Raw genomic sequence first — 13604 nt, forward strand, 5'->3', positions numbered from 1 at the left:
TCGTTCGGGGTAGCCAGCAAGGTTGGAGCCCATAACCTCGGGCATATCGACCAAACACGTTAACGACGGAGCTACTGTAATATGGGTGGCCAATTTTGGTTTTTATTAATTATTGAGTGGAATGTTTCAAAAAATCTACACAAAGATTTTAAGCAAGAGCTAAAATCTAGCTCAAACATATGTAAAGTGGTAAAATATATATATTAGAAGTTTTATGATTTATGGGGGTGGCGTGGGGAAATAGCACACAGAAATGTAGGTGTGTGCATGTATGCAAAAACCGTTAAAAGCGTGGGAAGCACACACGCCATTCGAGGGTGCTTGGCGGTGTTCTCAATTGGCGGTGTTCTCACGAAAATAAGGGATCCATGCTGCTGCGGCTGCACTTTCCTAAACAAGCCTGCCACATAATCGATTCTTGCAAGGAAAAAAACGCGCGCTGTGTGTGTGTGTGTGTGAGGGTTTCTTGCAGTCACTTACGCGCGCTGTGTGTGTGAGGGGGTCCAAAATACCACCAGATGGATTCCCACAGAGAGTTCGTGAAGGCTACAAAGCGTGTGGTTGTCAAGGTATTTCCCTATATATCTATATACATCACCTCTGATTTTGCATGGATTTTTCTAATGACCCAATTTGTTTTTCATTACCATAATCTCTATGGGATTATCATAGTTTACAAGTCCTTGCTCGCTCATTGTTTTCTGAATGCATTTTTCTCCTATCTTATGTGATTATCACAAATCTGTTTGGGATTATGATCATATATATAGTTGATTGTTTTCTTAATCCTATGTGTTTATCATAATTTTATCATAGATTACAAGTTTTGCCATGGGCATGGATAGATCCTATGTGTTCATCCTATTGTTTTTTTCTTAATCCTATTTGTTTATCATAATTTTATCATAGATTACAAGTTTTGCCATGGCATGGATAGATGGACGTTAGGGTTTTAACAGAGATAATATTTGGATCATGTGACTCAGTATCTTTTTTCCTAAGCTTGAATTTTTGCAATGGCTGCATTCATTGTAGGTTGGCACAAATGTAGTGACCAGAGTTGAAGATGGAAAATTTGCACTTGGGCGCATTGGAGCCTTGTGTGAGCAGGTAATGATCCATCTACAGCATCACATTAATGAACTCTTCAATTGATAGACTTTATATAGGTCATCATGCTAAACTCCTCAATTATAACTCAAATCATTTTATTACTGTTTGTTAACTGTGCCTATGTTCTCTAGGTGAAGGAGCTAGTGGAATCAGGTGTTGAAGTCATCCTTGTGACCTCAGGAGCAGTAGGTATGGGATGCCGACTACTTCGCCATCGCCGAACATTGAATAGCAGGTGAGTTTATCTTTTTTCTTGTTATGATTTAACAGTAACCTACACTTTTCCCCAAAGGGAGGAAAAAAAAATATTGTTTGGTAGTCTTAGAATAAAGTTTGCTTTTCATGAAGGCCGTTTTATTTACCAATGACAATATTTTTGGTGAAATCAATTAAAGCTACACGCGCACTCCCCCCCCCCCCCCCCCGGCGGCGGGCGCCCCACCCTCCCGTGCACCTTTTTTCCCTTTTGTAGGTCTCAAAAAAGGATTGTTTGTAGCTCATGATGGCTGCCTCTGTTAAGAGAGCTAGTAAATCCAACATCGCTCATAACATAAGATGCAAAAAAAAAAAGTTTTTGCTGATAATTATGGGAATGAGCTGATAGAAAATAATTTTGTAACTAATCATGTGCAAGATATTGACTTTTTTTTGTAAATGTAGGCCCTTAGGTGGCTGAGGCCTCTAATGCCTTAGTAAAGTTTTTTGTGAAGAACAATCAACACATTCAGCTTCTTGTAAATGGTGATGTGTGTGTGTATGTGTAGCTTTGCAGATTTGGAGAAGCCAGAGTCACAATTAGATGGAAAAGCATGTGCTGCAGTTGGACAAAGTGGTCTCATTACTCTCTACGACACGCTTTTTAGCCTGGTTATTCATCATGCTTTCTCACTTCTCTTGTTTCCTTTTTTCTTAATTTCACTGCTAGTATGGGGCCCTTTTATTTGCATGCTGGCGGGTTCGGAGGGTGCCAGCCCGGGATGGATCCCGGGTGTAGTTGAAACCACTCTGGGCTAGGGCCTGCTGGCCTCTTTTTACTTTCTTCTTAATTTCTCACTTGACATGAATCAGTATACTTGCAAATCACTAAACCACCTTTCATTAGCAAGAATAATCTATGATTCCTAATCAAATAGTTTTAGTCTTTACAGACATCTTCCCCGGGCATCTGACGGGTGAAGCAAGAGGTAAATCCATGACCTGATGAGGGGACGAGTGAATGAAATCTCCCCTTTTAATGGGCAAGGATAATGTGTGTAAAGCCCCTTGGACACTTATCCTAGCACTCACTTTCTCTACACTTTGTGAAAAAGGCTACCAGTAATTGAATAGTTACTATTTTCATGCAAGCTTTTTACATACTCAGTTCACCTATGTACCCCTATCTTGTATTAGCATTTGCAACTTCCATTTAACATACATCTAATGTCTCTCATGTTTAAATGCAGTTGGATGTGGCATCTTCTCAGCTTCTAGTAACAAGCAACGACTTTCGAAACACAGAGTTTCGAAACCAGCTAGTTGACACTGTTAACTCTCTACTTGCCATGCAAGTGGTGCCCATCTTCAACGAGAATGATGCTATTAGCACAAGGGAGGACCCCTATAAGGTATTCAAATTAGTCGTGGTATTTAATTTTGCAACAAATAACATACATGCATGTGTATGTATGTATGCGTTTAATGTATGTATGTATGATGATCTTAGCACTAGTACAAGGTACACACAGTGAGGTGTTAATATTGAATTTACAGCAAATAATGTATGTATGTATTAAAGATATATTTGTCTTACAAAAGGAGAGGTGGTTTAATTGCAGGATAATGGGGTCATTTTCTGGGACAACGATAGTTTGGCAGCCCTCTTGGCCGTAGAAGTGAAGGCAGACCTATTGATTCTCCTCATGGATGTGGAGGGCCTCTATACAAGGCCGCCGTCACAACCTGGCTCAAAGCTCTTACACACTTACATCAAGGAAAAGCATGTTGATCTGGTCACATATGGTGAAAAAACTAGGGCTGGGTCAAGGGGAGGAATGGATGCAAAGGTTTATGCTGCCCAAAGTGTAGCTAGCATGGGAGTCCCTGTCATCATTGCAAGGTAAGGATCTCGGTCCACTTGGAGCAAGGTACTGTGTATAATCTAAGTCACAACTAGGTTGAAATCCACACTTTTAACATTAGATTATATCAATCAATGGATAGTATTGCTGATAGGTTTTGAAGGCTAATCCTCTCTTCTCTCCTTCTCTCTTTTGTTATGGGTTTGTGAAGTGGGTTTGTCCCAGATTCATTGAAGAAGATAATTCGAGGGGATCGAATTGGAACTCTATTTCATAAGGAGGCATCCCAATGGCCTAACAATATGAAAGAGTGTGACACTTGATGGGAGGCCTAGGCAATTTGTCTGTACCAAATTCCTTACCCACAAGACTTGAAGCATTAGCCTAATTACTGCCCACAAGACTTGAAGCATTAGCCTAATTACTGAGGTGTTTCCCTAATTAATGAGGGAACTTTTGTGCCAGCCCACCCAACCTCTACTGGTATAAAGGGGGGGGGGGGGGGGGGGGGGGGGGGGGGGGGTTCAAGGTGCACTTGTGCTTATAGTAGTTATTGCTCCCTAACAAATGTCAGTTTACATTGACAAGATTTTGAATCATGTAGTTTACCTATGGGTTGTGAGAACTCGTAACCCTGGCATTTTACATTTCCAAGTTTTGAGGTGCCTCTATATCTTTAAAATAACTTTTCACTTGAGATTTTCGGCTTTCTTTCAAGTCAATGAAACGTGGCACCAATCTTTTCACTTCACGGAAATGTTTAAAGCACTTTTGCCCGAAAATGGCCCAAGGAACCACCTAACGAGTATTTTGAACACTGAAATGTCACCATCTCATTGGCAACACGATTTGCTTTATTTTCTGATCAAAATCTAATATTCTCATCGACCAAAGCTGCATTTCATGGAATAGTACATTAGCAAATTAGTCATGTATTATATGTTTTAAAGGTAATAGCACATTAGCAAATTAGTCATGTATTATATGTTTTTGCAAATTAGTAATGTATTATATGTTTTAAAGGTAATAGCACATTAGCAAATTAGTCATGTATTATATGTTTTAAAGTTAAAAGTACAATCATTTTTCTAAATTGGACAAAAGGATGAGGCTTGCCAACATGCAGTAATCCCCATTGATCAACTAGCAGTTGTTAATGTGCTACAAAAAGAAAAGGTTTGCAGTTCACTTTGCTTGGCATTTTTTCATCCATTGAAGTGCCTTACTGTTTGACATAGTAACTTTACTCCATTTTATCTTCTTTTTTCTCTCTTTCCCTCTTCCTTTCTTTCTTCTAAGTGTACACCATGCGTGATATATTGACTCCGGTGCCTTTAGTGTTTGCCAATGGGTGCACTTCATGCATGGTAAGCATAGGAGGTGAGGTGTATGAACTGTAGCTTTTACCATACTTCATGAAATGCACCTTACTTTCATAAACTTTTGACAAACCCGCACGTCACACACAACACTAGTTAAATTACCCCATTGAAACAATCCCCCACACCAGAACCATCACCACCAAAAGGATTTTTCTTATTTAATCATACCTCTTCATTGGCGAAGCAAACTTAATTATATGCTTGGTTGTGCATACCACCATCTACTTTCTTGGATTCCTTGAAAGTTGGATAGGAAGAGCTAGCATCACTAATATCTTAGAGCTTGATATCATTGTGGTTGGTTCATAACACCTATGTACTTGCTATTGTTGGTGAGGGTATTGTCCTGTGATGTCTTGTTCTTCTTTCATCTTGTCCTATGTTATCTTGTTTCTCTCCCAAGTTATCCTTTGATACCTTGTTGCTCTTTTCTAATATCCCATGTTGCTTCAAGTGTTGTCACATCCACTTGCCATACAATCTCGTGAAGAACATGGGAAGACTAGGCAACAGGAATGATAGATTCTGAGAAGCCATAATCAATGGTGCATTTCTTGCATTCTCAACTATGGAAGGCATCGTATTAGAGATGACTTGTCTCATTCCTCTCCTCGAGCACCTAAATATCATTACTTGTCCTACTCCGTTTTATTTATTTTGTTTTGCACCAATTTTGTTCTAATTTGAGTTGGTTCTCTCCCCCTTAGCCATGTTGTAGTTCAATGGATTTGTGCCATGGTCATTTGTCAATTTTATTGTTCCAAACCTTAGAAAAGTTTTCTCATGTCGTGTGACCATTTTTTTTCTCTGCCTTGAGTGCTCATTTTGAACATATTGGTAGATCCCAAACTAGACAATGATGACAAGGTCACTGTGAGATGCATTTATCATCACATGTTTGAGCTTTTGTTATATGTTGCTCAGGCCAATTTAAGGACCACCAAATCAGCATAGAGGACACTTGAACATTGAGTCTCTTCAAGAAATCCAGCAACACCAAAGGCTTTACATAGATCAAAAGATACTTTTCCACCTACAACAAGATTGACCACAAGATGATCTCACATCATATGCTTGCTAGTAAGCTCAAAGAGAACTCTTGAGAGTAATGTTTTAGGATTTGAGCTTCTTGTACAATGTCCTTATCGCCGAACAAAGGTATGCTAAAGAGAGGCAATTGGTACCGTGTCCTTGATTGGATTGATTGAGAATTGTATATTGTATACACATGAACATGAATCTTTGGGTAGCTTAATATTCACATGTAACACTATACGGATTTGTAGTTGATACCTAGTTCCATGGGAGAAGCCAATCGGGACACTAAGCACTAATAGAGCATTGCTTCACACTTGTTCTAGGTGTGTAGCTTGCATATAAGCAAGAAGAAACCAAATGTTAAATTGACACCTAGAAAGTAGCTTGGTTTGCATAAGTGAGGCATTATTGAGATGGGTACTAATGGAGATGGGTGCAATTCTTGAATAGCCTATAATGTTTTGTAAAGTGATAACCAAAGTTGTATAGCCATTGAAAAGGATTCTATGCTCCATGCTCTCCTCACAAAACACATCAACATTAAGCATCAACTTGGCATTCCAAATGGTGTACTCCCCAACTAGAGAGAATTATGCACATACCTTCTCTAAAATACTTAGTGGAGATCATATGAAGCATCATATTCATTGACTCTAGATTGAGCACCATATGTAGTTTACCTTCAAGTAGAAATTAGCATTCTCTACACTCACTATGTGTGATGTGCATGCTCGTGTTAGCTGATGTATGTAAGGCCCCCAATATGAGAAGTAAGGCCAAGGTTGGGTAGCCCAAACACAAAACAAAACATTCAAGTAGAACTTAGCATTCTACACTCATTATGTGATGTGCATGCTCTTGTTAGCTCATGTATGTAAGGCCCCCAATATGAGAAGTATGCCAAGGTTGGGTAGTATAGTCCAAACACACAACACCCTACATTGAGCACCAAATAATGGCATTAAGTTTGGATGGGTTGTCTAGCATAATCTGAATGCTTGCGTGAACAAATATTTACATATACTCCCATTCATAGGGTAGAAGGAAATATTTGAGAGATTATTCTTCGCCCAAAACGCTTGCTCAAAAGTTCTAGCTTTAATTTTTCATAGATCGGCTTGGAATGGGTTATAACGATCCAATCAAAACCTGACACACTTCATTGTGAAGGACATTCACCGTTGCATAGGAGCTCAACAATAGCCCATCGACCAAGGATTACACTATGGTAATGGTATTAGTGATTATTGTAACTAAAAAGACAACAAATTTCAACATTATTAACGTTAAATAATGGCATTTGGGTCCAAAGACCGACATTGGGATTATTATTACTAAAAAGATAATAAATTTCAACATTATTAACGTTAAATAGCGAATGCAATTTGCCTACATTATTTGCAAATTTACCATCAAATATTTAGTTGCTTGAATATCACAAGTCTTTATTAAATTTTTTTGAATTCAAATTGTGTGTTAATAAAAAAACCTTGCTATGGATTATATAATATAGGCTCGTATTGAGCTTTAATCACTAATTATAATAAAAAAGGAGTCGTCTCATTTTTTGAACTATGACCTCTACAATTGAATATTATTGATAGCAATGAAATTTGATGGTGTGAAACTAGTTGTCGATGTTAATTTAAGCTTATCGGTAATATTTCAAACTTATTAATGTGGTTAACTTGGATTAAAAATCGTTTAATTTAAATTGCATGTTCTTTATAATAATTCAATCATGCCATTCACATCAACAATGTTATTAACATGTCATTGACAAGAAAATGTATTGTAATTCCCTACCTTCCACACATGATTATCTACCTTCACACTATGTAGAAGGATGTTAGCTCCTTTCTAGCATAATTGTCCATCTTAATACTTTTAGTCAAATCGCCCACTTACTCTTTGCCAGCCAATAGTCACATCTTCATGAAAATATTGCACCGCACGTGTGCCCGTCAGTTGACCGCGTTTTCAGCTCTAACATTCCTTGTTATTGCGAACGACACCCTATTCGATCAGGGTATGAATAGATCCCTGTGTATGTGTGCTCATTTGGGTACAAAAACCATAGACACCGATAGGTGGTTGAGCTCCGAAGTGGGTAGTCCCAACGTCGTAGACATCAATAGTTGTTTGAGTCCCGAAGGACAGAGGAGTCCCTCGCGAGATTACCCCGAAGGGCAGAGTAGTAGCCTAAGGCACAGTTCGTATAGTTCTCCAAGGAGAAAATGAATCTATCCCAACATAGAATAAGAATCAATCAGAGTTCTTTCGATTTTCCTTGTGGAAACGGAAAGCCCATCTATTTATTGTGCTTTGTGATCAACAACAAGCACACCTCCAAGCCCAACCATCCACCTCTTCATAAGAGCACACAAGTGTGGATTTCTAGACATCTATCAAATTAGAAACATCACTAATTCAAAATAACTTTCCACACCTCTTTGTTTAAGGCAAAGGACAACCCAAGACTTGGAGAGAGACTAGAGCTTGCTTGGTGTTAACCTGGCTTTAGGTAGGGGATGGAATGATCATATCCCATTGTGCATGCTGGTAAAGTGTCATTGTCTATGCAGGATGGAAAAATGAAGAACTTGGCAAATGTACTTCATATTCCAAATATTTAAGTGGCATTATCTATCTGTAGGATGGCAAAATAAAAGACTTGGTAGATGTATTTTATATCTATGCAGGATGGCAAAATGAAGTACTCGGCACATATACTTCATGTTCCAAATATTACAAAGAACCTGGTTTTTGTTGGTGGGGACAGATGGTTGAGCAAGGTCAGCAAGTGAGGTTTAATCCTCAAGGATGTTTTATCGGAAGACTCTTCCTCTCCCCCGCATTCTCTTTATGGTATTGATTAGAGCTTTGGTTCGTGCGAGAGCTAAGGAGGCAAGCAAAAGGTAAGAGCAAGGCAAGCAAGGAAGTGGCACTACATGGGTAACGGTATTTCCATCTCTTTTCCTCTTTGATTTTGGAACAACACCCTTGGTAGCTAAGAGAGCTACAGGCATACAGGAAAATCATTGTCTCAGATTGAGGCATCCTCCTGGGTGAAGAAAGAAGACCATATTGTGTGCACTTTTGCGTGTTTCAACGCGATTCGGGCCCCATTTTTAAGCTTTACAAGTTTTTTGTAGACACTCTGTGAAGTGTTGATTTTGACTGTTTATGTCCAATTTCCGGTTCAATGTAAAGTTGCAGCAAAAATTTTGTTACAGGACAGTCTGTGCAAAGAATCTAAGTGTTGCAGATATTGGTGGATGTATGTATATGTGACTGGTTCACATACATTGACATTATAACGTTGTAGAAGGTTGCAGATTTATTGCAGTGCATAAGATTTTTTGCAAAAAGCACTAGAGAAGCTCCACAGGTTTAGGAGCTTACTTGGAATGCAGTGTGTGGAGTTGAACTCGAGGGGGAGTGTTAAAATATCGAGCTTAACTAGTGCTGCAGACATTGATGACCCGCCTCGGTAATACCTTTTGCACTTATGCCACTGACATGGTTTGGTGAGATTATGGCTCATATGCCGCTAGTGGATGATAGGTTATGTCACATCCACTTTGGAGTACTAGAGTAATGGAATAGTTATAATGCCAGCTCATGTAGTCCGGTTCACACTATGGACCGACCATTGTATGTTATAGTAGGAGAGTACTTTCCCTTATAGTATGTACGCTAATCTCTTTAGTTTATGGGTGTAGAGAAGAGAAGAAGATAGAAGAAAATTCAGCCATCCATCTCTCTCTTGTGCTTGGAGGGGTCACCCAAGAATATATAAGATAGCAAAAGTGAGTTCAACAAAAGGGGTTTTTTTCTCTTGTGGAGTTACAGGAAATCTTCATACATACGGGGATTTTAAATTGCAATGGTGAAAATTTTGGTACATGAGGGATACTTTTATTGTAAAAAGTGTTACAAAAGGGGTGTTTTAAAAATTCAAAAATCCATAGTAGGGGTTTTTTAAATACCCCTTAAATGTACGTGCTACATAGGGGGTTAACATAGTGACCCCCAAGCTCTTGTGTCTTGCTCTCTCTTGTGTGTGTTTTTTCTTGCAAGGAACTCAAGCTCTCCCTCTCCCCTGCATTCTCTTTATGGTCTAAACAGGGGATTTCTTATTGCACACCCTAGAGGTATGCCCTATTGTATGACAATAAAAGCATTTCCTCTCTCTTTACATTGGTTCTATTCATCCTAGATGAGCTTACCATCGGTCTTGCCTACCTACGCTTTTTGGTTTAGACTAATTTTTGGCATGTTGGTCAGATTCTTGGAGCCAAAGGCTCCTGTTCTCTGTCTTGGTGAAGACATAACTTGGTTCTGGCCCTTGTCACCCCAGGAGCTGCCTTGGTGGGCGTTATGGGCTAGGAAGACTTGGACTTTCCACCATTATACTTCGTCTTGGCACTTTGCACGAACACTAGTTTCCATTCGAAGGGTTCGTTGGTTTAAACATACATCCATTGAATCTACATGTCTAAACCATATAGGAATTGCCCTGTCTTTTCCTCCTCTGATTCATATAACTATACAGCCAGGTGAGTGACTTTGTTGGCAAATTATAGGATCGATTATGCATTCTAACGCAATCCCCTAAACTCATCCTCAAGCCACTCAAGATAATGAGGCTAGAAAAATCACTTCCTTGAGATTGGTGATAAAAATCACTTCCTTGAGATTGGTGATAAACTAGTCCCATTCATAGGCAGCAACCCCAAATTGGGAATTCGTTTGGGCTCAATGAGTGCCAAAATGCTACTAGTTCTTTAACTCCCAATCCCACGATTGTTGGCGCCATTGTCATCTGGGAGCTCGAAGCGAAGCACAAGGGCACCCATGACCTAGAGTATGAGCACAATGAGTTACTTAAGACCAAGTAACTCATTGAGGATGTGATCATAGAACAAGCTGCTCGACGGGCTTGTTTCCCACTAACTTTAATAGACAAACATGTTGAGGTATTTAGCACAGAAATTACCACGAGTATCATGTTTGAGACTCGTAGTGCTAAGTTAGTCATCTAGAGCACAAAATTTGTGTGAGATTTCATGGTTGCCCCTCTTGTAGAAGTAGGCATAATCTTATGAATTCAGTGGTTTCACAAGTTTCACCCCAATATTGACTATGAACGACACTTTTTGGATTTCTTTGAACGTATCAAGAGCCCTGTCATCATTAAGTGTGACAAGAATTCCTAACTTTCCTTGCATCAACCACATGCAAGCTAAACAAGAACTAAGAAAAGGTGCACAGGGTGCGGTGCGCTCTCCGTTCAGTCCATCACCAGTGCTTTGGAGCGTACCAAACCCTACATGACCGATTCCAAAAGATTTTCCTTCACAACAATCTTCCTCCCAAGCTACTCCATTCTAGACTTGAGGACCACAGATTTGATCTCCTTCTAGGCTCAAATCCCCCGAGTTAGTTTTTATATCCCCTGAGCAAGGTAATGGAATCAAATTTGGACCACCAACTCTAAGAATTATTGCAAATAGGATTCATACATTCCAGTGTGTCTACTTTTGCAACGTCGGCAATCCTTTTTGTCAAGAAAAAGGTTGGCTCTTCCAAACTTTAGATTATCATGCTTTGAACAAGCTAACAATCATCAAGAATAAGTGCCCAATGCCTCAAATTAATTATATCCTAGAGAGGCTAAACGGAGCCAAGGTGTTTTCGAAGCTTGACCTAAAAACTGGATACCATTAGGTCCCAATTGTCAAAGGGGACATCTCCAAGATAGCCTTCTGCAGCACTGAACGGGTCCACTGCAAGTTTGTGGTCATGCCCTTCAACATGACAAACACCTCGACAACATTTAACCGCATGATGATGTGTGTGTTCAGAGACTTGATCGAAAAGTGTGTCTTCATTTTCTTGGATGACATACTAGTTTTTTCAGCTAACAGTCTAGCAACATGACATTGATGTCAAAAAAGTGATGAACTTGCTAAAAATCAACGAGATTTATGTCAATGAAAAGAAATCAAAATTTTATTTATTCGAGGTTCATTACCTTTTAGTGCCGAAGGCATCCAAGTAGATCCCACCAAAGTGGAGGAAATTCTGAATTCTAGAAATAGTGTACAATGTACGGTCATTTTTGGGGATTTGCCAGAAATATTCCACCCACATTGACAAATTCTTCGATAGCTCTTAGAGATTTTTAAAAGGGTGTCAAGATCTGTAAAGCAGTGCATCCACATGACTCCGTGTGGGCAACATGCTTTCAAGGACCTCAAGGTTGCTTTATTAGAGGGCCCCCTTTAGCACTTGCCTCATGGGATGATCCATTCCAAGTAATCATTAATACAAGTAACATGGCCATTGGAGATGTGTTACAGTAGAATGGTCATCCACTAGCTTTCATGTCTTGTAAGTTGATTCCTACAGAGAGAAACTACTCGGTCTATGCTCAGAAACTCCTTATGTGATCCAAACCCTAAAGCATTGGAAACACTTTCTATATGGACACGATTTTGAAGTTCGCATATGGATCATCGGGCTCTACACTGTCTTCAAAACGCTACCAAGTTCGCATATGGATCATCGGGCTCTACACTGTCTTTAAAACGCTACCAAGTATGCGGAGGTACCTACAACACCATCATAAAACAAAGGTTGAAACAGGTGGTCATGCAATGCCCAAAGTTATCATTTTTTTAGCATTCTGAAGAAGATAAACAAGGTGTCCACCTGAAGCTACCTTCGAGTTGGAGCATGCATCATGTGTTTCATGTTGCTTGGTTAAAGCACTGACGAACCTCCTCCCACAAATGTCCAAGATAAACCGAGACCTAATATCATCAACGAAGCCAAAGTGATGGTTCTAGAACAAATCCTTTTGCACCACTTGAAGCATGGCTCTGGCTGTAAAGAGCGTCGATTCCTCACACGAAGTTTCAAGACTGGGGGATGCATAAGGCAGTTTGTCTTGACAAGAAATTCTTTGAAGATTATCTAGTATTATTAACGAACTATTTAGAGGCTATGCAGCTTCCTTCAAGTTAAGAAGGGGATGTCACGTGCATCCCGTACATGGCCATATTTGTATAATAGGGTAAAAGCTTGGAGTGGTAGCTGGCCCTTTATAAGCCCTTGTCCAGAACAAGTCAACCAAGGATCCATTATAGAGGGTCATGGTCAAATGGGCATGTTTCACGAATGATGTACAGGTGTACTAGGAATTTATTAGGCTTCTAGTCAAATGTACGGACACCAAGATAAGTTAGGAGCTAGACTCCATAGAAGTTTGTCTCAGAGACAACCATGGAAAGGTTGTCCAAGATCCACCTAGGCTGCGTTAGGCCAGCCCCTAAGCACATGAGATAACCTTATGATAGCCCTGAAGCCCTATTAGGTCCTTCAGAGGGTATTCCGTACCCAATAATGTGTACTTGTCTCTTCTCTCTCTCTCTACACTCTTATCTTCTCTACATTGTGCTATTCATCACATCAAGAACCAAGGGTTGAAAGTATTTTTCAAAGTATAATCCTTGTATGTAAGCTTCTGCCTGTTACACAAACTTCTCTAGATAATCCTCATCTATAAGCTTCCTCATGTTAAACAAACTTCTCTAGGTACTGAAAGGATCTCCAGTTTCATCAAAATTGATCATCATCCTTGAGATGTGGATTGGCTTTGTTTTACCCAACTCTAAGCCTCTACGTATTATGTTTGTGGCAATCCCCATTCCCATTTCAAACGCCATCCTAAGCATATCTTCTACATATTCACGTGGCGATGGAGTATAAGGGAGTGGTTGCACAAAACCCTCTATTTCAAGGTTTTGAAATTTTTTGCCATGGAATTGGGCTGTGCAGTTTCCAAAGGCACCTCGTCCTACACCATTCTCATCTTTAAGGTTGATAGCTCGCTATTGCTATTGAGGACAGTTATGTAAATGCCCTTGTGGATTCCTTTGGTTTGAGGTTGTCTTGGACATGGCTCTTTACCCTTTTCTGTGTTCCGTGTTCCTCGTCCGAA

General features: G+C 39.7%; 1 protein-coding gene across 1 annotated transcript; it reads left to right on the forward strand.

Annotated features, from left to right (window-relative positions):
- The first annotated feature begins 244 nt into the window (after window positions 1-244).
- On the forward strand, window positions 245-3670 carry LOC147627236 (delta-1-pyrroline-5-carboxylate synthase-like). The gene is made up of 7 exons (XM_086816170.1): window positions 245-569; window positions 1036-1110; window positions 1245-1348; window positions 1878-1980; window positions 2559-2720; window positions 2931-3211; window positions 3385-3670. Exons 1-7 carry the CDS (start codon window positions 519-521, stop codon window positions 3494-3496), a joined length of 888 nt encoding a protein of 295 aa, XP_086672296.1. The 5' UTR covers window positions 245-518; the 3' UTR covers window positions 3497-3670.
- Window positions 3671-13604: the final 9934 nt, after the last annotated feature.

This window comes from Cibotium barometz, chromosome 21 (assembly GCF_041138505.1).
Source record: "Cibotium barometz isolate CiBa-2024 chromosome 21, ASM4113850v1, whole genome shotgun sequence".
Classification (NCBI taxonomy): domain Eukaryota; kingdom Viridiplantae; phylum Streptophyta; class Polypodiopsida; order Cyatheales; family Cibotiaceae; genus Cibotium; species Cibotium barometz.